The sequence below is a fragment of the Suricata suricatta genome, chromosome 2 (genome assembly GCF_006229205.1).
Source record: "Suricata suricatta isolate VVHF042 chromosome 2, meerkat_22Aug2017_6uvM2_HiC, whole genome shotgun sequence".
Taxonomy (NCBI): Eukaryota; Metazoa; Chordata; class Mammalia; order Carnivora; family Herpestidae; genus Suricata; species Suricata suricatta.
In genome coordinates this window covers 142,069,001-142,096,803 of record NC_043701.1, presented here as the reverse complement: position 1 = coordinate 142,096,803, position 27,803 = coordinate 142,069,001, and the positions used below count along the sequence as shown (strand labels likewise).

The following is a 27,803-nucleotide window of genomic DNA, read 5'->3' as shown; positions in this document are numbered from 1 at the left end:
CTTTCAGCATCCCTCAGACGTCCAGGTACAGGCTGTACCTACACTTGGTCAGGAAGCTAGAAAGATGATGCCACCTTGGGAGTGGGGGGACAGGCACATGTTATTCTGAATTTAAGGAAAGTTTAGCTCTTGTGTCTCTATCAGGCTAGGTCACTAGATTTTCAAAGACAGATTTGTGGATTAATTCCATTTTTACTATTAATATGATTTCCAACATTTCTTAACATTCTTAGGCTAAAATGTTACAAATGTACATTATATAGACTTTATTGTCTTTAATTATTTTAAAAATTTTCAATTTATTTTTAACAGAAGTATAGTTCATATGAGTTTACTGTTTTATTAAAGAAATATCAGGTCTCCAAAATATTTGCCTTATTAAATGATTATGTTAATTTTACTTATATTTGAAGGGTAATCCAATGCTATATAACAAATTATTTAAATCACATCTTGTTACCACTTATCTATCTTCCCATCCAACAAGTCAGCAATATTTCTAGTTTTTCATAAATGATCCTAGAGATGTAATTCTTTAAAAATTTTTTAATGTTTATTTATTTTTTGAGAGAGACAGAGAGAGAGAGGGAGAGAGTAAAAAACAGAGCATGAGTCGGGGAGAGACGGAGACAGAGAGGAAGACACAGAATCTGAAGGAGGCTTCGGGCTCTGAGCTGTCAGCACAGAGCTCAAGGCAGGGCTTGAACTCATGGACCAGGAGATCCATGACCCAAGCTGAAGTCTCATGCTTAACCAACTGAGCCACCTAAGTGCCCCTTTTCTTATTGTAATTCTATACATATACAAGCAAATTCCTTCTATTTTTATATAAATAATTATTTACCTTTCTTTACCTTGGGTTTTTTTTTTTTTTTTTTTGGTTATTGAAGTACCTTAGAATATCTTCCACATTTTTCTCCTTGAAAAGCTTCCTTATTCTATTTTATGGCACATCAGTATTTCGTGTTTGAGGGTCCCATGAGATATTTGACAATTCTCCTGCTGATGGACATGTGTTTCCAATCTTTGATTGTTTCAATGAGGTGATGACTATCATTCCTGAAGAATCACTTTTCATTGTTTTCTGTTTAATATTTTTTAAGTTTTTTTTAATTTATTTTTGAGAAGTAGAGAGAGACAGCGCAAGCAGGGGAGAGTTAGAGAGAGGGAGATACAGATTCCATAGAGAGGCTACAGGCTCTGAGCTAGCTGTCAGCACAGAGCCTGATGCAGGGCTCAAACCCATGAACCATGAGATCATAACCTGAGCCTAAGTTGGACACTTAATCAACTGAGCCACCTTTTTTGTTTGTTTTTATTTAAATTTTTTATTGTTTAATATATATTTTTTTGAGAGACAGAGTGAGAGAGCAGGAGCGTGATTCTTGAGGGGCAGAGAGACACACACACACACACACAGAATCTGAAGCAGATTCCAGGCTCTGATTGAAAGGACACAGGTCTGAACCAAACTGACTCCATGACAGGCTTCAAGTTTCCCCTCTGATGTTGGAGGCCTAAGTGTCAGTTTCTCAGAATCATTAGACAATAAAAGAGTACAGAATGCTCAACCAGGGACCACCCTAGTAACACCCAATCAGAGACAGCCAGCTAAAATGCTTAACATTCCTAAGGGCAGGCCTAGAGATAGAAGCTATAGATAATCACTTATTGCTTAAGGCTAGTTACACCCTATGTGGGAGTCCTTAACCCACCCTGTAACTGGTTATTTTCAAAGAAACACTAAATATTGTGACTGGGTCCTGCCAAAAGTAACGAATGCTCTAAACAAAATGTATGGTTAAAGTTGCTGCCAATACTGTTGTACAATTATGATTGGATCACTGTCCCTGTGTCTCAATTTCCTGTAACTCCCCCTCCCAAAACCCATAAAAACCCTGCTCAGCCCTTGTCGGGGCTCTCAGCACGGATCCACTGCGCTGGTGAAGTCTGTGAGCCCGAGCTTAAGCCCAGCGAACTTAAGCCTGTAATAAAACCGCCCTTTTTTTTTGCATGTGAGACTCGGTCTCCCTGGTGGTCTCTGGTTTTTGGGGACGATATCGCAATCTGGGCATAACACAATCTGTCAGCACAGAGCCTGATGTGGGGCTGGAACCCATGAACTATGTATGAGGTCATGACCTGAGCTGAAGTTGGATGCTTAACCAAATGAGCTACCAGGTGCCCTGATGGCTTTACATTTACATGAGAATGAAGGAAAATGATGGGGAGTATTAGTTGTCATAAAAGTTGATAATGATCAGCAATTTGTGTGTCCATTGCTGATGCATATCTGTAATTAACCTTCCCATCCTGATTGATTTTATAGGAACACCCAATTCACATGCAAACCTGAGGGTTCATCTATTAAAAGTGTTACATTTGCATAGAATTCCAAGCTAAAAAAATATTTTCAAAATGTTCAGTCTTTGCTTTTCTGGTTTGTCATGGTACATGCATTACAATGCAGCATGACCTTGGAAAGCAGGGATGCTGGTGAGAACAAGGGAGGGACTAATCCATGCACCAGCTAGTGCCAACCAGTGAGCCTGGCAGTGCCATCATGTGCCGATGTGGAAACTGAAATGTCCATCAAACCAGTGTATGTCATCTTTATTGAAAATACAATTTTTAAGGGATTAAAGAGATTAGAATTAAGAGCCTGTTTATGTTTGAGTTTTAGAAGAAAATATCAAATGGTTTAGAACAAATCAATACTAATTTAAAAGTAAAAACAGTTATAGGTTTTGTGTTGTATGAGTAAAGAAAAGGGAGGTGAAATAGGATATGGTATACTAGGAAAAAAACCGCCAAGGTTGAACTGTGTTAACAACAGCAGCCTCAAAGAAGCAATTTTATTCTACAAATTCTTGGATAGTTAATTTTTTTAAATGTGACATTGAAAAAGTGGATCTTTCAGGGTACAAAGGGAAGTAGTGAAAATATCTTCAAAGTAAGTCAATAACACTTTTGTGACCTTTGAGATTAACATTTCATAAGAATTCCTTAGATAAAATGGAAAAGTGTTTACGAAGAGAAGAAAAATTGCAAATGCATGTAAGAAGACTCTTGTCCATACTTTAAGCCAAAATTGAGAATTTGCAATGCTATAAGACTTAGATGGAATATCTCTTGCTCAAGTTCAGCTAACCTTCATTTATGATGTTAGACAAACACAATTAAAACCAACCCTAATAAATACATGCCATTTTATTGTTGATGTTTGTGTTATCTTCCTGTATAAAAAAGACCATTAAGAAAGAACCATATTAAAATATTAAAAATAATGGCACATATATCCAGATACCAAAGAAATGCATCTATGCCTGAGGATTTAGATAATTGAAGTTTTGCTGCTTACAAACAGTTATTAATGGAAACATTTTCTTTTTAATCTAAATATTCAAGGCCTTTTAAAAATGCCCATATGTTAGACTTACTGTTCTACAACAGGAAAGGCAGATTAATGAGGGATAAAATTATAAGAATGCTTAAAATACATAAGAATTTATTTCTGATGTGAAGGCCTTATGGGAAAATGATTTTACTGATGCTTTCCCCCCTGATTTCACCATAGTTTGCTAGTATTGTTCAATATATAGCCAAAAACTAGAGTAAGATGTTCTAAAACGAAATATTTATGATGATAAAAATTAATGGAGGTTTGGCATAAGGCAGCTTAAAAAGTAGAAATGTGGTTGAACATCCAAACATTATGTTGGGTTTTTCTTTTCTCTTTCTTTTTCTTTCTTTTTAAGCCATAGCTCTTACCTCTTTATAACATTTATCAGGGAAATTCATTTTATAAATACATCTCATTTTGCATTTTTAACCAAAGTTTGTATTGTATCTTCATAGCTAAAATTCTATCAACTTGGGGCACCTGGGTGGCTCAGTCGGTTAAGTGACAGACTTCAGCTCAGGTCATGATCTTGCGGTTTGTGAGTTCAAGCCCCATGTTGGGCTCTGGGTTGATAGCTCAGAGCCTGGGACTTCCTTCAGATTCTGTGTCTCCCCCTCTCTCTGACCCTCCCATGCTCATGCTCTGTCTCTCTCTCAATTAAAAAAAAAGTTAAAAAAATAAAAAATAAAGTAAAATAATAAAACTTTATATTTCTCCTGTTTTCCTGTTAGACCTATGAGTGCAAACATACGGTTTCTGTCCTTCTCTGCCTGGCTTATTTCGCTTAGCATGACACCCTCAAGGTCCATCCACTTTCCTACAAATGGCCATATGTCATTCTTTCTCATTGCCATATAGTATCCATTGTGTATATATACCACATCTTCTTGATCCACTCAACAGGAAAACAGGAGAAACCTAATGGAGGACCAGGGGGAGGGGAAGAGGGAAGCATAGTTGGGGAGAGAGAGGGATGCAAAACTTGAGAGACTATTGAATGCTGAAAATGAACTGAGGGTTGAAGGGGAAGGGGGAGGGGGAAAAGAGGTGGTGGTGATGGAGGAGGGAACTTGTGGGGAAGAGCACTGGGTGTTGTATGGAAATCAACTTGACAATAAAATATTTAAAAAATTAAAAAAATCTTTTTAGCAATAATTCCCAATGGTAGTGAAGTATTCTAATTTACTTGCTGATAAAACATTGCCCCTCACTTTTCTATGGATTCTCTTCATTTTCATTATGCTTAACCTGACTCAGCCCCAGTGAAGAAGACAAGTTCCAAGGAATATTTTTGGAAAAGGTGCTTGATTCCCATGCTTTCTGACAAGTAGCCTATCAGAGAATGCCCTTCTATGTAAACACTATGAATATTAACGGTATGTTTCTTATTCCAGAATTAGTTTTCATATCTATTCTCCAAGAGAATTTTGCACATATTATCATTGGTCTTGACTGATTCAAAAGACAGGCATAACAAACATATACAGTCTTAAAAGATAGAAAGCTTATTAAAATAAAATAAAAACCCACTATAAGCCACATATAAAAAGAAAACCCTAAAATACAGAAAGACATTTCTTAAATGGTGAAAAAACAGACCACTCAAATGTGAATAGAATTAAATAAGCCTGTCAATATTAATAGAATAGAATTAAGGTGTTAAGTAAATTAATGGTGACAGCTTATAGTGATAAAATTATATTCAAAATTAACTGTGTCACAAAGGTTTTATTTGAAATGAACAGCAGATTGATATTTAGCTTTGCTATAAAGTCATTTTTTAAATACAGAAGAGAGAAAATTATCACAAACATACTACAGTGGTAAAAATAAAGACACAAAGAATATGAGTAGCAAGAGTAATTAAATTGAAATGTTTTGAATTTTGCATCTTGGAGTTAACAAATTGCATTTTTTTCCATTTTTTTATGTTTATTTATTATTGAAACAGAGAGAAACAGAGCATGAGTAAGGGAGAGGCAGAGAGACAGAGAGACACAGAATCCAAAGCAGGGTCCAGGCTCTGAGCTGTCAGCACAGAGCCCGATGGGGGGTTCAAACCCATAAACCATGAGAGGGTGACCAGAACCGAAGTCGGCCACTTAACCGACTGAGCCACCCGGGGGCCCCAAATTGCCTTTTAAATAAAACATTTAGAAAAAAGATATTACTGATTTGTCCATGGTGAAAATCCTTACTCACTCCAGAATCGGCATATTTACCCATGTAGATGTATAAATGTGGTCTCTTGGCTTGTAAGATTGCAATCTCAAATTACTGTGATGTAAACATTTGAGATAGAATTTTAAACAATATTATGTTATACTTTTAATTTCTGCCAAGTATCATTGTGTCAAGGAGGAAATCAGAGGTACAGAACCATCCAACTAAAAAAAAAACATTTACATGTAACAGGGCACCTGGGTGGCTCACTCGGTTGAGTGTCCAACTTCAACTCATGACCTCACAGTTTCAGAGTGTAAGCCTGTGCTGACAGGTCAGAGCCTGGAGCCTTCTTGGGATTCTGTGTCTCCCCCTCTTTCTGTCCCTTCCCCACTTGTGATCTCTGTCTCTCAAAAATAAATAAAAGAAACATTAAAATATTTATATGTTGTATGGAAAACAATTTGACAATAAAATATTATGGAAAAAAAAATAAAATATTTATATGTTGCTTACAAAAAGTCATGGTGCAGAGTACTTGTATTACTGAATAGAAAAAAGAAAAGCTTTTCATTTAACTTAATGAAAATCACACAAAAAATGACATCAATGCTTTAAAAAGTATATTGAAGAAAGGTAAAAACAAATCACTTGAATAAGTAAGAGCAGGGGTTAGGAGATGCCAACCTCACCTGCAGTTAAATATCCCCATGTAACTCTTGGGTCCCCAAAAACATAACTACTGATAGCATACTACTAAACTGAATTCTTACCAGTAAGATAAATGGTCAATGAACAAGCATTTTTATATTATATGTATTATATACTGTGTCCTATAATAAAGTAAGCTAGAGAAAAGAAAATGCTACTAAGAAAATCATAAATGAAAGAACATTCATTTACAGTGCTCTACAGTACATACTGAAAAATAAATCCATGGGTACGTGGACACATGCAGTTTAACCCATGTTGTTCAAGTGTAAATAAATACTGGTAAAATTCACTGAAATTCTAAGAATATATTTAATGGCCTGGTAAATGTGTTCAACTGGAAAAAAATCACTTAAATATACAGAAAAGATATATGTATGTATATATACATACACACACACACACACACACACACATATATACAAGTAAACTTCAACTGTATGATAAAATGATTAATGCACAACACTATACAGAGTTAAAGAAAAGAAGAATGATGAAGACAAGACTGGATGAAATTGACCATATAACTACCCTGCCACAGAGGACCTAGTGAAGTCCTGGTAAATTCATTTAAAATACAAAGCAGCCTTAATACAGCTGTTGCACAAATTGTTCTGATATTTACAGCCTGGAACCTCCTTCAGATTCTGTGTTTCCCTCTCTCTGACCCTCCCCTGCTCGTGCTGTCTCTCTCCGTCTCTCAGAAATAAATAAAAAACATAATTTTTAAAAATCTTAAGTACATTATCAGCAACTACAATTAAGCAATAGGGTTAAGTTTACTGGGGGCGCCTGGGTGGTTCAGTTGGTTAAGCATCTGGATTTGGCTCAGGTCATGATCTCACGGTTCATGGGTTCAAGCCCCGCATCAGGCTCTGTGCTAACTGCTAGCTCAGAGCCTGGAGCCTGCTTCAGATTCTGTATCTCCCCCTCTCTCTGACCCTCCTCTGTTCTCACTGTCTCTCTCTGTCTCTCAAAAATAAATAAAAAGCATTAAAATTTTTTTTTTAAAAAAGGATTAAGTTTACTGTATACGTGAAGAATATTTGTATACAGGCAAATACCCCATATGAGAGTAAATCATTCCATTTACTGAGCTGATAGAAAGGTCTTTACACAAATTCTAATCCATGCCAAATTAAATAATATATTGAAAAATCTATGGACAAACTCTCTATAATGTGATAAAAAATAAGGAGATATGTTAATTAATTAATTCCTTTAAGAAGCTTTATCTTATTTAATATTGATTTGAACTGCTGGATCAATACAATAGTATGTGAAAGCCAGATACAAAAATGTAATAGAAGTCTATAAAACAAAGAGGCATTATTTTCTTATCACATGATTATGAGCCTACAAAAGACAACACTAAATCTAATGTGTACCAAGGGAGTGTTACAGAAACACCTGATTAATGCACAGAAATAGCAAATATACCAAGGAGCAAAATGAAATATTATCAAGATTAATATTTCTAGCCAGCACTGGAAGATGCCATGCAAGGGTACTAATAGTGCTTAACCCTGGAGCCAAGTGCCTTTTTGAAAAACTTAAATTCTAGAAACATAATAAAATGAGTTTGTATTTCTATAATCATATAAATGAAACAATTATAAAACTTAACAAAATGTTTTTAATAATTTAAAAATCTCAAAGTATATTTGGAAAAGTAGAACACTGAAAAAAAATTGAAATACAGAAAATACTAAACCCGCACAAAAGCAGAAGTAATTAAAGAAATAGGGAATGGCATACAAGAGGAAATATTATTTAAAATACCTAAAGAAAAAGTTCATAAATTTACACATACACACACACACACACACACACACACACACACACACACACCCCGCACATGTGATAAGAAGCATACATAAAAGGAAAGAATTCTCTGATGATGACTTTGGCATTTTATCATGTTTTTTTTAAGTGTGTTTATTTAGGGAGAGACTGAGAAGATGTGAGCAGGGGACAGGCAGAGAGAGAGAGGACAAGAGGGAGAATCCCAGGCAGGCTCCATGCAGTCAGTGCACAGAGCCTGATGTGGGGCTTGAACTCATGAAACTGTGAGATCATGACCTATGCTAAACTCAACAGTCAGATGCTTAATTAACTGAGCCATTCAGATGTCCCTATCACTTTTCTGAAATATTAAATGATCATGTGTTCTGGCCTGTCCAGGGGCAGTTCAAGTTTAACCCACAAAACAGGTACTGTCGTATCATACCCATTTCACAGATAAGAAAACTGAGTAAAGTCAAATGAATTTCCTTTTCTTAAAGCTAATAAGTGATAGTGTGATGTAACTCTTGTTTTCATTTTTTTTTTTTTTGCTAGCTCAATGAACAATACAGCTCAGCTGCCCAAAACAGAAATTTGGCATTCCCTTTAAATATTCTCTCCCCCCACTTACTTCCCTATTACTTTCTCTCTTCCTTCAGTAGCAAATATATCCTGTGATTCACCTCCTTCAAACCTATCCGGTATTTTCTCTTTACATTCCTACTGCAATACTTCTTTAGGTCATGGCCTCAGCCTCCTTTTCTTAGTCTAAAGACTTTCCCTGATTCATGGGCTTTTTAAATGGCATTCCTCCTCTGTCATAGTTTTGGTATGAGAAGCTCATCTCCCCCCAAGAGCATTAGCTAATTTTTCAGGCAATGGATATGGAGAACAGACAAACTAGACTTTCTCAGATTCGCGTATCATCAAGGGTTAGAACTGAAGCAGGATGAGCTTGTGGTGAGTGGGCATGGAGAAACAAAGATGAAAATATGCCTACCTAAGCCTAATTAAGTCTCACCAGTTTTCCTTTTGCTCCCCATGCACAGCCGCTACCTAGATTTTATAGCTTGAGCCACCGTGGTGGGAATACCAGCACACCAGGCCAGAGCAAAATTCCACCGGCTCCTTTCCCCTGGTGCGTCTGGCCACATCCTACACAGACTGCACACACTCCCCGGGCAGTTTTTCATGAGAGTTATCTCCGTAATGCTTACACTCCGACGGTCCTCCACGTCGATGCTGGGGAGGGTAGAAGAGGCAGAGCACCTAGGTAGGAACACACCCTTCCACTTGTCCTCTTTCCTGCCACTCACGTGCTCTTTCTGAACCCAATAGGAAAAGCAAACACAATAATCCTCCATAAACAGCTCAAGAACGTTCACAAGCCCCCAGCTACCATTCGTGGCTCAAAGTCCAAATTTCCCTTTCATCTGGTTGTCCCTTCCTAGTCCAAACACTTAGTGGAAGAAAAGATGGCAAATTCCATCAGTACAAGGGTTGTCACTGCAGACTTTGCCACAAGGTGGCACCACTGCAGAAAGCGGTAACCCTTCAAAAGGATCCTGATCCATCAAGACTTGGAAATTTCGTTTGCAGAAATCCCAACCTAGAGAGGTGAAGAGTTGGGTTTAGTCTCTCTGCTTCCCAGGATTATAAGATTTTTTAACTCCCATTCCAAAGCTCTAAGTAGAGAAGGCCAGGAGGGAATGTTTCCCCTGTACTATATGATATTACAAAATCAGCTTAGTCTCCAGGCCGTAAATCTGAGTCAGGGACACCACTCTAGTCTCCATGTGAGCTTACCTTTGGAGTTCTTAGTATAATTCCCACTGTGAATCTTAATCAGATCACTCTGTTCTTCCCAGACAAGCACCCTTTACTTTGAATTTGGAAGAGCATGATTTGGATTCTTCATCTCTTCTCTCCTAAACATCCTGAGCTACTTCTGACACTAACTGTTCATTCTTTTCTAGAACTTTACACTCCCAGGGATCTGTTGGAGGGACAGGCTAGCAAAGACACACACAGACAGAAAGACACACATGCACACATACCATTCATCCTCATCCTGCCAGACTCTAAGCACGTGCCTGTCTCATATTTGCAAAATGAAGAGGGTCTATTTAAACGAAAGAATGTTTGCTACAAGGCTACTTCTAAAGCCTGCCCACCCAGAGAATAAACTGGCAGCTTTTATAGATCAAAACATAATACACACATAAGATTAAAATGCTACTCCCTGGCTTAATCCTCCTTCTCGGTTTCCTATGGCCTTCAAAAAAATAATTTGTGAAGTAAAAATAAAAGTTCACTTTATGTCCACATAAAGGAGGTAGAGTGTTTATTAATCAAAGACACAGACATTAAATAATAATGAGGGGCAAGCATACACATATTAAACTGGCAAACATAAGTTTCACTACCCAAGGCAGGCAAGATAACTTGGGGTCAAGAGCCATTAAATGTTCGTGTCCTTGGGCCAAGCAATTTCACTTCTGGGTTTCAATTCCAATGAAGCCGTACAAGAGAAGTCATTCACCTATACACAAGTCTCACTGAAGCACCTAGCACAGGCCTGACAGAGTGAGTTTCCAATCAACGTGTATGGAAGGCTGAACGGAAGACAGAGAATGTCAAAAGAGACAGTCAGAGTGAGAGAGAGAGAGAGAGAGAGAAAACAATTAGGTCCTAACGTGCAGTCATGGAACACTTTGTAAACACGAGCACCGTGTCTGTGGGGTAGTCAGTAACTTGAAAGTGACAACTGTGGAGACCCACGCAGCATCTGGAAAAGTACCCGTATGAGATGGTGGTGTTGGGGCACAGGAAAATACAAAGTGATCATGCTTTATACAGACTATCCTGGGATTCTCCAAGTCTATAGGCACAGACAGGAAAGCACTCTAAGAGATGAACAGCATGATTTCTTGGCATAGTCAGGTTCACCTACCGGCATGGCAGGAGTGAGGGTAAGGTACCTGGTTTGAATTCAACTAACATTGTGATAAGAGAGTTTTTGATAAAGGAAAACCCAAAGTTGTCAGGAACCTGGGAAGTGAAGAAGGAGGCTGATGACAGCAGTGCAGGCCGGTGGTTTGCAATGTTGGCTGCCCATTGGAACTGCCCGAGCTGCTTTAAGAATACAGATGCTAACACCCCATGCACAGACATGCGAACTCCTCTCTTCCGTATATGGCCTGAGCATCTGAATGTCACATCTCCCTGGGAGATTCTATTGCGCAGCTAATGTGGAAGCATACAGATACAGCGACTTGCTACCTAGAGCCAGGCCTACGGTCAGCAACACCGCAGGCTTGTTAGAAATGCAGATTTTCAGCCCTGACCTTGCCCTACTGAACCAGAATTTGAATTTTTCAGACACCCACCAGGTGAATATGTGGACCTGCCTGTCTGGGAGCACAGCAAGAACGAGTAATAAGTTTGCTCTGTGCCGCCTTCCTTAAGTCACATTCCTCTTAATTCAGCGTTTTGTCCTGTGTACTTCAAAACACAGAACAGCTATGGTTTCTTCCAGAAATCTTCCATATTTTCTGAAACTGCTCTGCTGTTCTCTGATAGAAATGTAGAAATGAGGGTAGCTGGAGGGGTGATGGGTAGGGGGATGGGCTAAATGGGTGAGGGGCATTGAGGAGGGCATTTGTTTGGAGGAGCACTGGGTGTTGTATGTAAGTGATGATCGCTAAATTCTACTCCCGAAACCATTATTACACTACATGTTAACTAACTTGGATTTAAATAAAATTAAAAATAAATACATGAATGATAAAAGAAATGTAGTAAAATAGTAATATTTACTGACACAGGTAAAAATACAACAGGTCACTCAGCTTCTTCACTTCACTTCTTCCAATATTTAAAAATTAGAAGCGACCTGGGGAATTATCTCCAATCAGGTGATTTCACAACAAAGAAATTAACATTCAGTGTGTGAACTAGACTCAAGAAAAGACAGAGAAATTAAGGTTCACAGAGGCTAAGATATTATCAAATGTCACACAGTTGGGACATGCCAAAGCCCAGATTTACAACTAGATTTGATTCTGACAAATCAGAACTGTCCTTTTGAAAATTTAGTTTTCCATTGTAAAATCTGCTTAACATTTTGTCATGTTTACACATAATAGCTGTCTTAGTGTGAAGATAATTTTAAATAAAATTGAAAAAAATAATAGTATTTTTTAAAAGCCTCAGATGAATGATCTGGAATGAACCCAATTCCCAGGGAGATGTGGTTATTAGCATCTTTAACTAGCGCTCTATACATTTCTTTCTCTGAATGTTACAGAGAACTTCCCCCCTAACTTGAAGGTTCTGCTAATTGTCCAGCCTAAACCTATAAATCTCAGATGAGGTATTTAGAATCTCCCTGAGAGAACAGAAACCTGATGAGACATTTGGCTCATTAAACCCTTCTGGATGGGATGGGCATAGGACCAAGCCATGCTGCTGGACCTAGGGATTATTCAGCAGAATAAATGAACTAGTAAGGCAACTAGTGGAGATTAACAGAGGTTTCCAGAAGTTTCACAAACACATTCTCAAGTGTGTGCAGCAAATTTTACATAGACACAATTGCTGAGCTGCATATGGATGGGGGACATCATATAGTGGCAGGATTATAAAAAGACCCCAGGGATGGGGAAGATGGCTCCCCTTGAGTGCGAGGCAGCATGAGAGTTCAGCTCTTACTGTTGTTCCAAGAGTGGACAGTGAGGCAGCAGTCTGGGCATCATATGGGACATGGTTAGAAATACAGAATATCCAGGGGTGTCTGGGGGGCTCAGTGGGTTAAGTGTCTGATGCTTGATTTTTGGCTCAGGTCATGATCCCACAGTCTTGAGACTGAGCCTCATGCTGGGCATGGAGCCTGCTTAAGATTCTCTCTCTCTCTCTCTCTCTCTCTCTCTCTCTCTCTCTCTCTCTCTCTCTCTCCCCCTCTCCCTCTCCCTCTCCCTCTCCCTCTCCATCTCTCTTTCTCTCTCTCTCTCTCCCTCCCTCCCTCCCTCCTTTCCTCTCTCTGTCTTTCTCTTATTCTCTCAGAAAGAAAGAAAGACAGGAAGGAAGGAAGGAAGGAAGGAAGGAAGGAAGGACGGAAGGAAAGAAGGAAGGGAAATGCAGAACATCAGGTCTCACCTCAGAACTGCCATACATGAACCTTCAGTTGGACAAAATCCCCATAGAATTCACCCACTCAAAATTTGAGAAACACTAATCTTATTCGCTGTTTCCCCAACTTTTCTCAACAATGGAATCAAATGCGCGATTCTTGGGTGCCATCTTAAGACCTGAATCAAAATCTTTAGAGGGGGAGCCTGAGAATCTATATTTTTAACCTTTTCCTTCAGTAATTCTTATAATGATGTAAAAGTTTGACAAGATTGAAAGATCAAGAGCTTGATAGGTAAACAAAACTGAGATCGGCGCTCACTCCTGCCACCTACTGGCTACACATCCTTGAAGAAGCTACCTTCCACCTCCGTGCCTCCTTCATGACATAAAATGGTAATAACAATGTTCCTTTGCAGATGAAATATGAGGACAATGTAGGTAATCAAGAAGCAGTGTGTTAAGGGTTAAAACTTTTGCCTTGCACTTAGTAGGTACGAAATAATAGATGGATATTATTAGCGTTTTCATGATTTCCCATTTAACATCCCATTTCTGTCCTCTGAAAAAGCCAGGAAGTAGGTATTGCCTAGAGTTCTTTTCATTTAGAAAATGGATCTTTACTGAGTAGGTGGCAGGTTCCAGAAGGAAAGATGAACTCACAGCCTAGTGGGAGAGTCAGGTAGGTGAACGGGAATATTATAATAGAAACAGAAATTTTGTTCACAAATGAATCACTTCATACATCCAGATAATGTTTTGGTTAGCTTGTAGGGGAAAGAGATCAAAGCTACTATTTAATATCATTAAAACAATCATTATTTCTTTCACATATGCTAACCCAGGCAGAAAGGAAAGAGCTTTCCAGAGCACTGAAAATAAAACCTTGTTGCAGAGAGTAAGGCTTCAGTGTGACTTCAATTGTAGCTGTAAATTAGCCCAGAAGCACACCCCAAACGTGGCAAAATTATGACCTTATTTAAAGTAGCTGCTTTATCAGCTCATCCGTTCTGCAACTCTTTCCAACCTAGTGTTATTCACTCTCCATTGTCCTATTATTAGTCTCAATTTTGCAACTGCTGGAGTATGTCTTTCTTCTGGAGGTGGAGACTCAAATTAACATATACCCCCTCCCTTCTGCGGCTCAATGCTGAGAGTTCCTAATTGAATTTCTGCCCTTCAGGAGCACAGGGTCATTGGGATGAATGTGCTTTTAGTGGACTCCAGGGAGGCCAGGATCAGGGCATCATTTCGGTCTCTCCACAGTGCCATCTCAGAGCACCCCTCTGCCCCAAAGCCTGGGGTCTGTTTCTTTAATGAAGTCTTCTGTTGAAATAGTAACTCCTTTTCCTGATGTGAGCTATAACTGCATTTATGATGTGTTCAAATGAAAAAGTAGGCTTTGAGGAACCAACCAGAAAGCTGCCTTGTTTCAGGAATTCTTACAACCTTTCTTTTTCTGGTTTTGGCTGTATGTGTGGATCACCGTAAATGCCAAAATGCCACCTGATGCATTAGAAGGGAGTCTTTATAGTGTTACCTTACTTTGACCTCCTATGAGCTTCACAGCTGCTAGAGAAAAGAAATACTTTTTAGTTGGGAAAGTGAAGGATGTTTTACTTGAATATGCCAACAAGTATATTAGCTCCCTTACATTCTCCTTGAATAATTCCACAATGCTTGATGGTCAATGCATCCTTAAATGGGTATGTTTAGTTCGTTAGGAAAATTTGAGTGCCTGAAAATCATTACTTACACTTTAGATGTTAATAAATTAATTTTAAAGTATAGTTATTAAAAGATATCTGCAAAGATTTCATATATGTAGACAAAATTATAAATTAACTTTGTATAAATAAAAGAAATCTTGATTTCATAATTTGATCTATATGACACAGGTTTGAAAAACCATACTCCTGGGGAACCAAGGGGGTTCTATGGGTTAAGCATCCAACTCTTGATTTTATCTCAGGTCATTATTTCATGGTCATGAGACTGAGCCCCACATCAGGCTCCTTGTCAGGCTTCATGCTGGTCATGGAACCTGCTTAAGATTCTCTCTTGCCCTGTGCCCCTCCCCCGCTCACCCTCAGGCTCTCTCAAAATAAAAATAATTAAAAAAAAACCCCATACTCTTGTCTGTTCTTTTCACTCACCATAAAATTTCAGAGTTTGAAAGAATGAAATTAAAGATGTCATTATGTCCTGACATGTTTTTGATAACCATCTGGACACAAGAGAGGAAATAAATCAGAAAAGAATTGCCCAACTGCAGAAAGAATTTATGACATAAACTGATTATTCTTAATTGCATCAAAAATACATTTGAAATTTTTTCCCTGGGGCTTGAAGGGAATTTTCTCCAATAGCAGCTCAACTCTCTATGCTTTGTTGGAAAGCATATCCTTCCAAGTGCAAGTTCATGTTACTTCCCTTCAGAAGCTCTTCCTGGCTTTAGGACTGACCATTGCTTTTTTGGAGTCTCCTATGCAGCTATGAGCTAAGCACACACAGATCATATACATTGGGTGATACAGATCACAGAACTTGTCATGCTGAATTGAACTAGATGTCCACCTCAACCCTTCTCTTAGTTTTTCTGAGGACATTCATCTGTATATTCCTACCATCCCTATATTCCTTCCAGTGGACCCTGAACACTGAAGGTGCTTAATAAACTTTGGTAGAATAACAGAAATAATGTATCAAACTGCCACTTAGTTTTTAGTGTATGTAGGATAGGACTAAGCATACATTCTATACCTCTCATGTATGACATATTTATCTATAAACATAGTCTACATTGCCATATGTAACATCTATCTCTGAACAACAGATTCCTCAAATCATCTTAATGCTTTCATTTATCTCCTGTTTCTTCTTTTATTTTTATTGTTATTTTCTCATTTTGTTTAAAGCTTGAAAAGAAGGATTTGTATGTAAATACACTTGAAGATATCCCTTCTAAGTTACCAGTCTGGTAAGGATTTCCTGACTCTCCCAAGTGTGAGCTCTGGTGCCCAGTGATCGTCAGTGATTGCTCAGCATGGAAACCTCACATCCAGTACTTGGCAACTCAGGGAGTGCTCAACTGATTCGGAAACAGTGGGGGTAATAATACAGAGGTTGTACAATCTTGTGAAATTTACATTAAGAAAAATACATGTAGTGCACATGCTTTTCCATGAATTTGAGTTCCATCTGATTACAGTCAGGGCAAACATGTGTTCCATTTGGCTTCAGGTATCCCTGGCTTTTGTTTATTTTACAGAAGAAATTATCAAAACTGCTAATTACATCTCAAATATTTTTGGTTTGGATGACAACCTATATAGTCCTTCATATTACAATATGTTGGAGAATTTAAATATATATATGTATCTATATGTATATACACTTATATACATATATATGTGTATACATATCTATATACATACCTACGTGTATATACGTGTAAATCCATACATAGATAATAGATAAAGATACCAATATAGATATATAGATATAGACAATGTGATCTGGTCCTTAAATATTCTTCTATATTTTTTTCAAAGATGCTCAGACAACGGTAAATTGAAAAGACGTACCATCTTCAGGGAGATGGAAATCCTGCCCAATGTTCTAAAAAAGGCTGGAGCAAGAGTCCTTTCCTCAGTAGATAGGTAGACGGTGGGAGGGTGGTGCATATTCTCATTGCCCCAGGAACTTAGGCAGAACAGCCCAGCCATCTCTGTCCTGTTATTTTTTACTGGGATGTTTCCCGGAGGAGCCTGCATCATGGGGCCTGTGTTACCATGTCTAATGTTCATATCTGTACAGACTGTCTCTAGCTAAAAGGATATTTATAGATATGCTCTCAGTATTAAAAATAATAAATTTGGTGAAAGAACCCATAATTCACTTAAATTACAGCAAATATGATCACATTATTATGGTTGAGTGTAAGAGATGCCAAATCTCTCCAACCCAACGGGTCTGTGACCCCCACGTGCAGGAAGCTTGCACCCTGGGGGGCACCTCCAAGGGGTGCTGTGGAGGGTCCTCAGTCAGAATGGCCTGAACAGGTAGAGGAGAGGGGAGTTTTCTGCATATTCCTATCTACAGAAGAAGGAAAATTTGCCTAACAAATAGTAGCCTCTTAGTCCTGTTTTTCCCCCTAAGTTTATTGCTTGAATGATTAAAATGGCCCTTGATTCTGAAAAGTGGCCTAGACCATGATCAATTATTACTGTGTTTCTCAAAAATTTATCTGAGTCACTTTAACTCTCCTTAGTGGTTCTAAGCTAAACTTCATGTGGTTAGGAGACTCTGAGTACCCATCCAGAAATCCTGGCACAAGTCAAATCATCTGCAAACAAAGTTATGCAGACAAAAACCAACACACACACACCTTATTATACTGTACCCCACTGACTCCATTAAATTCACCATCTGTTTATACCAGACAAGTACATTTTACTTATACCAATCCTCACAGTGATCCTCTAAAGTGGTCATATTCTTGCTCCCATTTAACAGATAAGAAGACCGAGTCACAGAGAGTACGTATAATTTGTCCATCTGCTAGTTGGCAGTAGAGCACTGAATCTAACCCACCAGTCCAAATGGGAATCGCTAACACAATTACGGCAAGTTACATTGATAATGTAGGAAAGGAAAAATCTTAAAGCTATATTCTGCAAGAAGAAAATCTTGGAAAATCGAGAACTGGCTGAAGAACTGGGAGAAATAATAGAAATTGCTGATTTGTCAGAATATCAGAGTCAGCAGTGAGAAGCCTGAGTCCTCTGAACACATGAATTCCCTGGCATGCCTCTCTCCCCTGTTAAACCCGAGTCTCTTAATTAAATGCACAGATGAGGGGCACCTTGGTGGTTCAGTTGACTGAGCATCTGATTCTTGATTTCAGATCAGGTCATTATTCTGGGGTAGTGTGGAAGAGCCCTCTATAGGGCTCCTTGCTGAGCACTGGGGTCTGCTTCATATTGTCTCTCTCCCCTGCTTATTCTCTCTCTCCCTCTCTATCTCTCTCCAATCCCCCCAAAACACATACATACATACATACATACATACACAGATGATATCCACTCAAATTCTCTCACAGGATTTCAGAAAACAAGCTTTGGTTTGGTTTCAATATAAGTAGAAGGGAAGAAAAGGAAAGAACTGAAAAAGCCATACACATGGTACCTATTGTCTATTTGGAGTTTTCTAGATGTTGATGCTTTCAATTCTTGTATCAATCTTCGGGGCAAATATTTGTCTGTCTGTCTGTCTGTCTTTTAAATAAAGGACTGAAGGTTCTGATTAAATGACTTGAAAAACAAAAACCTTCATACACTCAGTATAAAGCTGAGCAGAGTTTTTAACTCAGTCTTGAATGCTCACATTTGCGTAATGTACCTCTCACGTCATATAAGGAAGCTATTTAAAATACACATCTATGACAATTCTTTGATATAACAAGAAGCTCAAATCAGAATAATGACCTTAACAAACACCATTTCATGCTTCAAGTAGAGCTGCCAATCAATTTAGAAAAAAACAAAATAAGGTATGAATCTTTGGGCATTAACTAAAAAATATGTTTTTATTCTCTATCACATAGGCTTCTCTGATCTTACGATCTTTAACCAGCCCCTGAAGAACACCAGCGTGGGTCCACTGCATACAGTTCAAACTAAGTAAACTAATGCCTGAGTGTCAACGAAGTTGCAAAATTATGTTCCCTGTGTTGCTTTTCTTTGATTCCTGAACCAATGAGACTATTTTGATAAGCTCCATTCACAGAGAAGAAGGGACAAATGGTTATAACTTGGCTCATTTCTTCTTATCAGGGGCAATCAGTATACAGTTTGTTATTAACATGGCTACTGCAAATTACTCTATGTCTGGACAGTGGCACACATTTTCATGAACATTTATCTGGTGAACTTGAAAAATCTTCGGAGGCTCTTCACTCTGTTTGACAATTCCATTATGCAGAGGCTCTGCTACTAGGCTTGGAGTTAGAGGTATTTCAGCCTCCATCATCTCCTGTCCATGGAGTTCAAGGATGTGTGCCAAACTCCATTTCCATTCTGACTTGCGTCAACCACAGGGAATCATTAGCTGCTGCTCTCAGAGCACTTAGTGGAGAACCTTTTGATAAAGCGGACCCTCACCGGGTGGGAGAGCTAATGGACTTCCAAAGTGACAGAGCAAAGCACTGACAGGGATGGTCCTCTCATTTTATTCAGTACATCATCAGAAAATGGTTACATTGTGCCCAGTCAATTCTCCTGAAACTGGAAGCTTTGATTTCAAAACCTACTCAGGCAGAATGACACAAAGGAACAGCAACTCCTTGAGGGCTTCCCCTCCTTTTCATTGCTTTCCCTGCTCCCCAAGTCCTGCAAGCATTTCACCTAGATCACTACCCAGGCCATCAGCCCTTTTATGGAAGTAGTGCCTTGGGCAATTGTTGCCTTGGACCGTTTCTCTTTTTCTAGCAGTTCCGTATTTCAAGCCATTCAAACATCTTCAAGTGAACTGCTTGACAAATTTCCAAAATGATCGCTACAGATCAAATTCAGCTCAAATGCTACCCTTTCCAAAGTTTTGAAAATCCATTTTTACAGCAAGGCTAGTGAAACACCTAATGAGCTTCAATTCAGAAGAGGCATATCCTTTTAACTTGAATTTGGCCTCAAAACATGTTTGGCCCAGCCAAATGCCTACCAATCTTTGCAGGTTCAGTGGTTACCTCTTTGACTCCAGTGAAGCACATTACAAATAGTGAAGCACTGTTTCCCAAGTTCTTAAAATTTCTAGAAATGACATAAAAATAAATATTAGAGAATAGCCTATTTTAATTCAGAATATTTTGATTCAAGGAGTTACCAGTGATTTGCCTTCCTTGGCATCCAGCTTTATTTCCATATAGTCTATCTTTCTGTTCGTTAATCCAATTTTTTTTTTTTATGTTTCAAAACACATGTATTCAGCATTGAAAAGAATTAGTGTAAAGAGTGGAAATGAATTATTAATAAAAGAGAGAACAGACACATTCAAATAGACTTGGTAGTATTTAATCTGGAAGGGCTTAATTGAAAGCCCTCTTATCAGCCTAATAATAGTGAATTATAATGACCTTGATTATAAAAGACAGGGACACTATCTATCTTTCTTAATGGCAACATGAGAAGCAAGGGTCAAGTGTCTGAACCAGTTATTACGTAAATGAAATACATGTGCAAAGTGCAGCTATTAGAAAATTCATAAGGTTTGAGGAAGAAAATAGTTGTAAAACCTATTAGTCTTTTTCCTAAGGTTCATTCTTAGAATTGGATTGCTATTATATGTTCAACTTTATAATATCCCGATTTTCAAATATAACATGATATAATGAGCACATTCATGTCCTAATTATATCCAGTTAGGTTGAATTCATCCAATGTATAAGTATTTTCTAATTTAGAATTATAAATTCAGGCTTTTCTTTCCTATTACAAATAAATCTGTGGTGAACATCCTTACAAATAAATCTACCTACACATGTCTGTACACTAAACTTTTAGAAACAATATAAATAAACAAAAATAAATATTTTGAAACATACTGAAACATTACATACAGAAGATATTTAACAAACTGTACTCCCTCAAGTAGTAAATGAGAATGTGCTCTTACTCTACACTCACCAAAATATTTGTTTTTTTAAAAAATTTTGTGATATTTTAGAGAGAGAGAGAGAGCACACACACAAGTGGAGGAGGGTCAGAGAGAGAGAGAGAGAGAGAGAGAGAGAGAGAGAGAGGGAGAGGAAGACACAGAATTCGAAGCAGGCTTCAGGCTGTGAGCCGTCAGCACTGAATCCGATGCGGGGCTCGAACCCACAGACTGTGAGATCATAACCCGAGCTGAAGTCAGATGCTTAACCAACTGAGCCATCCAGGCGCCCCCGAAACTATTTGCTTTCAAAATTCATTAAATATATGATAGGCAAAAAACATTAATTGGCATTTCTTTGTGATGCTGAGTATTTTTCATGTTTACTGATTATTTTGTATCACTTTTCAAGGAAAGAATAAGTTCCTTGTGTTGCCCATCTTCCTACTGAGATTAATTTTAGTATTACACTGGTTGATCTATGTGGTTTCATCAGAATATTAATTCCTTGCCATATTTATTGTAAAATTTACTCATAGCTTATCTGTCTTTTAATTTTATTTCTGATTTATGGCATTCAAACCAAAAACAGTGTTGTGTCTAGGCTGTTTAGTTTTTCCTTCCATTGCTTTTTTCTCAAAAGGTCCCTTCAATTACTTACATAAATAAATATGTAATTTTATTTACTGTTTTCCTCAAGACTATATTTATTAATTACACCAACACTTGAATTAAAAACAACTTTTGATATAAAGAAGGAAGTAAAAATCCAAATTTGATTTGTTTTACCTGATAGTCAACCAAATTTACTGAGCAATCAGCCTCTCAATTTTCCTCTACTTTATGGATCTCTCTTACTCTAAACTGAGCTCCACAATATACCAGGTTCTGTTCTTACTAGTCAGTCAGCCAATGATCTATGGCTTCCATGCATATTTTAAATTCAGCAACACCAAGTTTGCCTATTTATTTTTTTAATTTTAATGCTTATTTTTGGTATGTATAGAGAGACACACACAGCATTAGCAGGGGAGGGGCAGAGAGAGAGAGGGAGACAGAGAATCTGAAGCAGGCTCCAGGCTCTGAGCTGTCAGCATAGAGCTCGACATGGGGTTGGGACTCACGAACCGTCAGATCAGGACCTGAGCCAAAGTTGGACGCTTAACCAACTGAGCCACTGAGGTGGTCCTATTTTTCTTTAAAGTCCCATCTTCAAGTTATTTTTAGAATGTTGGTGTTGCTCTTAAGTTTTCACTAGCTTGCTCTGTAATTTCTAAATACTAAAAATGGCTTTATGAAAGACCTGAAAATACACTAAAGAGTGAGAAAATAACAAAGAGAAAAATATGAAACCTCTCTCATCTCAACTTTTGCACCATGAACATTTTTGAGCATACACTTACAGGATCTCTTCCAGAGAGGATCTAGGTAGTTTTACTTCTATTCTTCTTTTCAAGTACACAGAAAAGTGTTAAACATAGAAACATAGCTTTTCAAAATAGAAAAAATATGATTACATAGAACCACAATCATAGGATTATCATAGGATTGCAATTTACCTTTAATATACTAAAAAAAATATCTTGATGTCTCTTCGATTTGAATGTCACAAAGAAGGTATTTAATGAGATAGATTCATATACACCCTATATATCACTTCTCTAATATACTAAGTTGTGCTTAACTTGAAACATAGTCCAGTTAGTAATGTATCACAAAGATACCCCCAGTAGCATCTCAGTCACGTGAAAGTACTTTCCCTTGTTTTCTTGACTTCCTGATGATGAACTATTTCATTTACTTCAAGTGCATTACAAAGTATGGCACGGCTTAATTCCTAAGTTCATTTCTATATGTATTTATTCAACAATTTCTTGGTGATAGGAGTTGCTCAATAAACATTTGTCAAATGCCGAAGAAGGATGAATGAAACATACTACTTAAATAGAGTGCTGTACAAAACAGCACATTATGAATAACTACATGGGAATTCTTAGAAGTGGCTGATGCAGGAACAAATGTAAGCTTTTTATTCACAGCAAAGCCCAGGAGATGAATAGCGGGCACATGCGATGTGTGATTTATTCATACACTCTAGTAAGAGATTTATAGGCATCTATTAACCTACTCGAGTTCCCATTCTGTCGTAGGCTGGTCTTTTGTCATGATTAGCTATGTTTTGACTCTATGTTAAATAACAGGTTGTCTGTGCCGAAATATGCAAGAAATATGAAGACAGAGGGTCAAAATTATTATACATATACATTGTTCCAGCTAAATTATAGATATAGCTCTGCTTGCATTTGCAAAAGAATTAGACATTCATATATGCACAAAAGCAAAGGATTTCTTTTCTAGACATGAGATCCGATATCATAGACTGGATTTGTCTCCCAAGTAATTAACATGTTGGAGTCCTAACTTCCAGTAGCTCAGAACGTGAGTCTTTAGAGAGATAATCTCCATAGAGGTACGTAAATTAAAATAGGGTCATTAGAGTGGATCTTAATCCAATATGACTGGTATCCTTGTAAGAAGAGGAAATTTGGATACAAACATGTACAGAGGGAAGAAACTGAGAAGACACAAGGGGCAGATGGTCATCTATAGGCCAAGAAGAGAGACCTGAAAGGATGCCCTTCCATCAAGGCTCTCAGAAAGAAACAACTCTGCCGACACCTAGATTTCAGATTTCTAGCTTCCAGACCTGTAAGAAAATACATTTTTCTTTTTTCGACCATTCAACCTATGGTACTTTTCTTCCAGCAGCCCTAGCAAACTGATACACCATGAACTAATACAGAGTATGATATGGCTGCATGTTGAAAAAGATTAAGAATTACCTTGTTATTTTCAACATTCTTAGTTTTGGAAAAGATAATCACATCCACCTGCATACTGTGTGGGGTCTGATCTGATCTTCCCTTTGGGTAAAACACCATCTGGAAAGTCACTGCTTTAGGTGAGACTTCTGATTAACCCCTCCATCAATTGATTAAGAACTCAATTGATTTCATTTCCCACTTCCACATGATGATCCCTTTAACAAATAGTTTAGTGTCTATGAGAGCTTGAATATAGTTCATGCTTTGAATGGATAGACCACTCTTGACATCTCCCTTGGGGTCTTAAAGTCACTTGTGTGATTTCCACCTCTGTCTACACTGACCTAATAAATATAACAAAAGAAGAGGGATGTGCTAGGGAACACACCACTCCCCTTCATCCCCAACCCAATTTCACAGAGGACAGAAATGGAGTATAAATTTTGTAAATGGGGTAAATGTAATGGCACCACCCAAGTAACAAGGAAGCCATTCTGTCATGGGCGAGGAAAGGTCAGGGTTCTGTTTATCCTAACAGAATACTTGCTTACTCTCACAGAGATCGGCCCGTGTCCTTTATCAGCTCTTCCAAACCTGCGCTGCCCACCCTGACAACTCATCTTCTTCTTGGACTGAAGCTGGCTCTCAGAGCCAGGCAGGACTTGCCCTAAGTTCCTAACTACAAGACGCATTTCTCGGTGCCATCTTAAAACTACATGGAATAAAGTTTTATAACAGCAATATGTAGAGAAAAAGTCATAAATTTCCACGCTTCATGATTCAGAATAATTAATTTAATAACTGTGTCATATGAGAAGAGTAAATAAAGAGAAGGAAAGGGGTGTGGATATATATGATCACTGAAGCATACACAATTGCAACGAAAAACAAATTACCAGGGTAGTGCTAGAAATAAAAGCTCAGTGGGAAATATTTTTTGGATGCTAATTTGATTCCTCTCTGGAACCTTAAAGCTGCAGTGTCTACAAGTGCACTATTTATCTCCACTTGTTTTTATTTTTAGCATTTATATAACCTTAAGTTTCTCAAAACCAATTAAACACCTCCTGATCTCTATTGGGAATTTGCCCTAAGTAGCTCTCTACCTACCCTGTAACAGGACTATGATTTCATTTACAACATCTTGCTGGAGAATGTTTCATCATGAGAGGTGTTAAAAAAATAATGAAATTAATAAACAAGGGCAGAATCAAGATGCGATAGTTTTCTCTGGACACAGTTACCGCCTGGGGCTTGGTTCACAGTCAACACTGAGACGCGACATCTTAGATGAGCAGGTGGCTCTGTTGGGCTACAGTCTATAGATTTGCAGGAAGGGATTATTTCTAAGAACAAGCCAATGTACTTTTAAGTCCTACACCAAAAATGCAGGCTTCTAAAGTGAGTACATCATTATTTGTATTAAATTAGTAGACATAAAAATAAACCTTCCTTTGTTTAGTGAAATAAAACTCAAATATTGTCCATTTGAATTCAGTTTCACCATCCTCAAATACTAAAGCTACCAGCGTTGTCCCTTCCCATAGGAAGACCCCTGATTCTGCCATTGGATGACAAGTACAGTCACAGAGGCCTGCCCTCTCTGAGGGCATGTCCCCACTGTGGGCTGCGAGTGGCTTACCGGCAATGTTTATGGGATCCCGTCAGGGTTTCGATCACAAAGCACTCGCCGTCATTGAGACAGTACGCAAGGTCCTTGTCCCGGCAGGGTTTGAAGTGCTCAGAGCGCTCAGTGGGATATGTCGTTGTATCTGTTGAGGGAAGCACACAAAGAACCAGCATCAGCGGTGCATTCTGGGACTGATGAGATGCAACTGGATAGGAGGACTTTATGACTGAATGTTGTGTGCCCCCCCCCAAACCCACATGTTGAAACCTAATCACAATAAGGTGATATCAGGAGGTGGGCCTGTGGGAGGTGACTGGGCCATGAATGGGATTAGTACCCGTATAAAAGAGGCCCCAGAAAGTTCGGTCACCCATTCCAGTCATGAGAAGACACAGGAAGAAGGCAGGGCTCTGTGAACCACGAGAGTCCTCACCAGATACTGAATCTGCAGGCACCTTGATCTTGGACTTCCCAGCCTCCAAAACAACAGCCTTAAGAAAAGCCCTGTATTCAGTTCTCTTTTTTCTCCAGTAGATTTTAACAACTAGAATCACTGTAGGAGCCATTGAAGGACATATTAACAGTAAAAGCTAAATGATTCTACAAACACCTCCAATCTACCTTCATTAATTTCAGTTGTATGGAAACAAGTGGTATGGAATCATCTCCTTCCCTTTATTGTTGCTAAGTGCCATGAAACATGTGATCCGTGCATATTGTGACTGTTCTGTGGAAACCAATGTCAGTTCCTCTGAGTTGTTTGTTTGTTTTTAGCTACAGGTCTGAGTGGCTAATTGCTGAACCAATCATTCTTTCACGTTCTCCTTTCCTTATGTGATTAAAATGCAAATGTTCCAAATTCCTAAACAGAATCTTAAATGTGAAGAATATTTCTGGCAAATATCTAATAGGACAAAATTACTGTTTTTAAGCATTGTTTTAAACACTGTCTTTTTTAAAATCATAATTACTATAGTTTTATGTTAAGTTGTATGTCTACATCCTCTTCCCAAATATAAAAATAGCCAAAGTATGTGCTACCTATGGGACCCAGACTCTATTATCACATGCAGAGACTTCCTAATTCCAGAGTTCTAAGCAACTAACGTATCAGCACCAATTCTACCAGTTCAAGAAAAAATACACTTAAAAAGTCTTAGATGAAGAAATGATTCTGCATTTAAGCTCTTTTAATTTCCTTTTCATAGATCTAGGTTAATAATAATGTTCAAAAGCTTGGGTTACTTGTACCCATTTAGTTACTTGAAGTCACTATGAGCTTCTTCCTGTTATCATCCAAACTGAGGAGAAAGTGTCCTCAAAGGAAATCCACTCATGTCCCTCACACATCTAAAAATCCTCAGTGGGTCCCATTCCCGTAAGAGTAACTCCAAATTCCTCAGTGAAGGGGCAAGCCATTGTGGAATCTTGCCCTCTAGTGTCATCTTCATGTACCTTTAGACACACAACTTAACTTCCAATTCTGTTTCTATTTCCACAAACGCCAGGAGCCGTCACTCTGCCCCTTCTTCCTGGACCATCTTTTTCTCTGCAGGAAGACATCCAAAATCCTTCAGGGCTTACATGGTTCTCCCACTGTGACTCCCTAGTACCTTTTAACCCTCACATGATTGTATTCAACATTCAATGCTGCTAGTAGCTGTGTGTTCACACATTTATCTATTCCTTTAGTCTCTGAGTTTCTTAAGGTCAGAGGTTGAGCCTTGAATCACAATTAGTGCTCAGTCAAAATGTCTTCAATAAATCTGATCATTCTAACACTACTAACAGTTTAAATGCCACCAGTAAAAGGTATGCTCATTAAAGACATTACAATGATATAAAAGTTAATGCATATCTTATAACAGTCAGATAGAATTTTACATCAGTGTTACCATTTTAGTATAGCTACTTCAATATTGAGGAATATTGGAAAAACAAACATTGCCCTCAGACTCACATAAATCCTCACTCATATACTGCACATATACTGTAAGCATTGAAAATCCCTCTTTTAATATTCTCTTTTTTGGTGGTACAACAGGAATTGATTTTTTTCACTTCAAAATATCTGTTAATTTCCTTGGCACGAAATAAAGGCTCTGCAAAACAGACACATTTTCCCTTTTCCAGGAGATCTCCTCCTCTACAGAGACGATCTGTTATTCAAGACAGTATGCGATAAAGAGTTACAAAGTATCAATCTCTCTTTCTATGGGAAATATTTAAAATTCAAGAGCTCTGAACAAAATATTCAATATGGAACACCACACAGTTGATTACTACTCTGCCTGCTGAAGTATATTAACTCCTGATCAGTTAGTTAAGTTTTCCTTTAATTTCTTATTATCCATTTATTGATATTCACTGATCATTCCTCTAAGAACAGCTTTTCATTAACATAACCTACAGCATAAAAAGTGAGGTCCTTATTTTATAATCAGTGGTTTTAACAAGCTACAGACTCCAAGAGCAATACAATGGCAAAGCAATTACAATCAATTAG

At 38.1% G+C, this 27,803-nt stretch overlaps 1 protein-coding gene across 1 annotated transcript in view; it reads right to left on the bottom strand.

Annotated features, from left to right (window-relative positions):
* NRG3 (neuregulin 3) overlaps nt 1-27,803 on the bottom strand; it is a 1,058,459-nt gene that overhangs the window by 558,179 nt on the left and 472,477 nt on the right. The window contains exon 9 of the mRNA XM_029919916.1: nt 25,310-25,439. Within this exon, the coding sequence (XP_029775776.1) occupies nt 25,310-25,439 (130 nt within the window). The remainder of the gene's footprint in view (nt 1-25,309; nt 25,440-27,803) is intronic.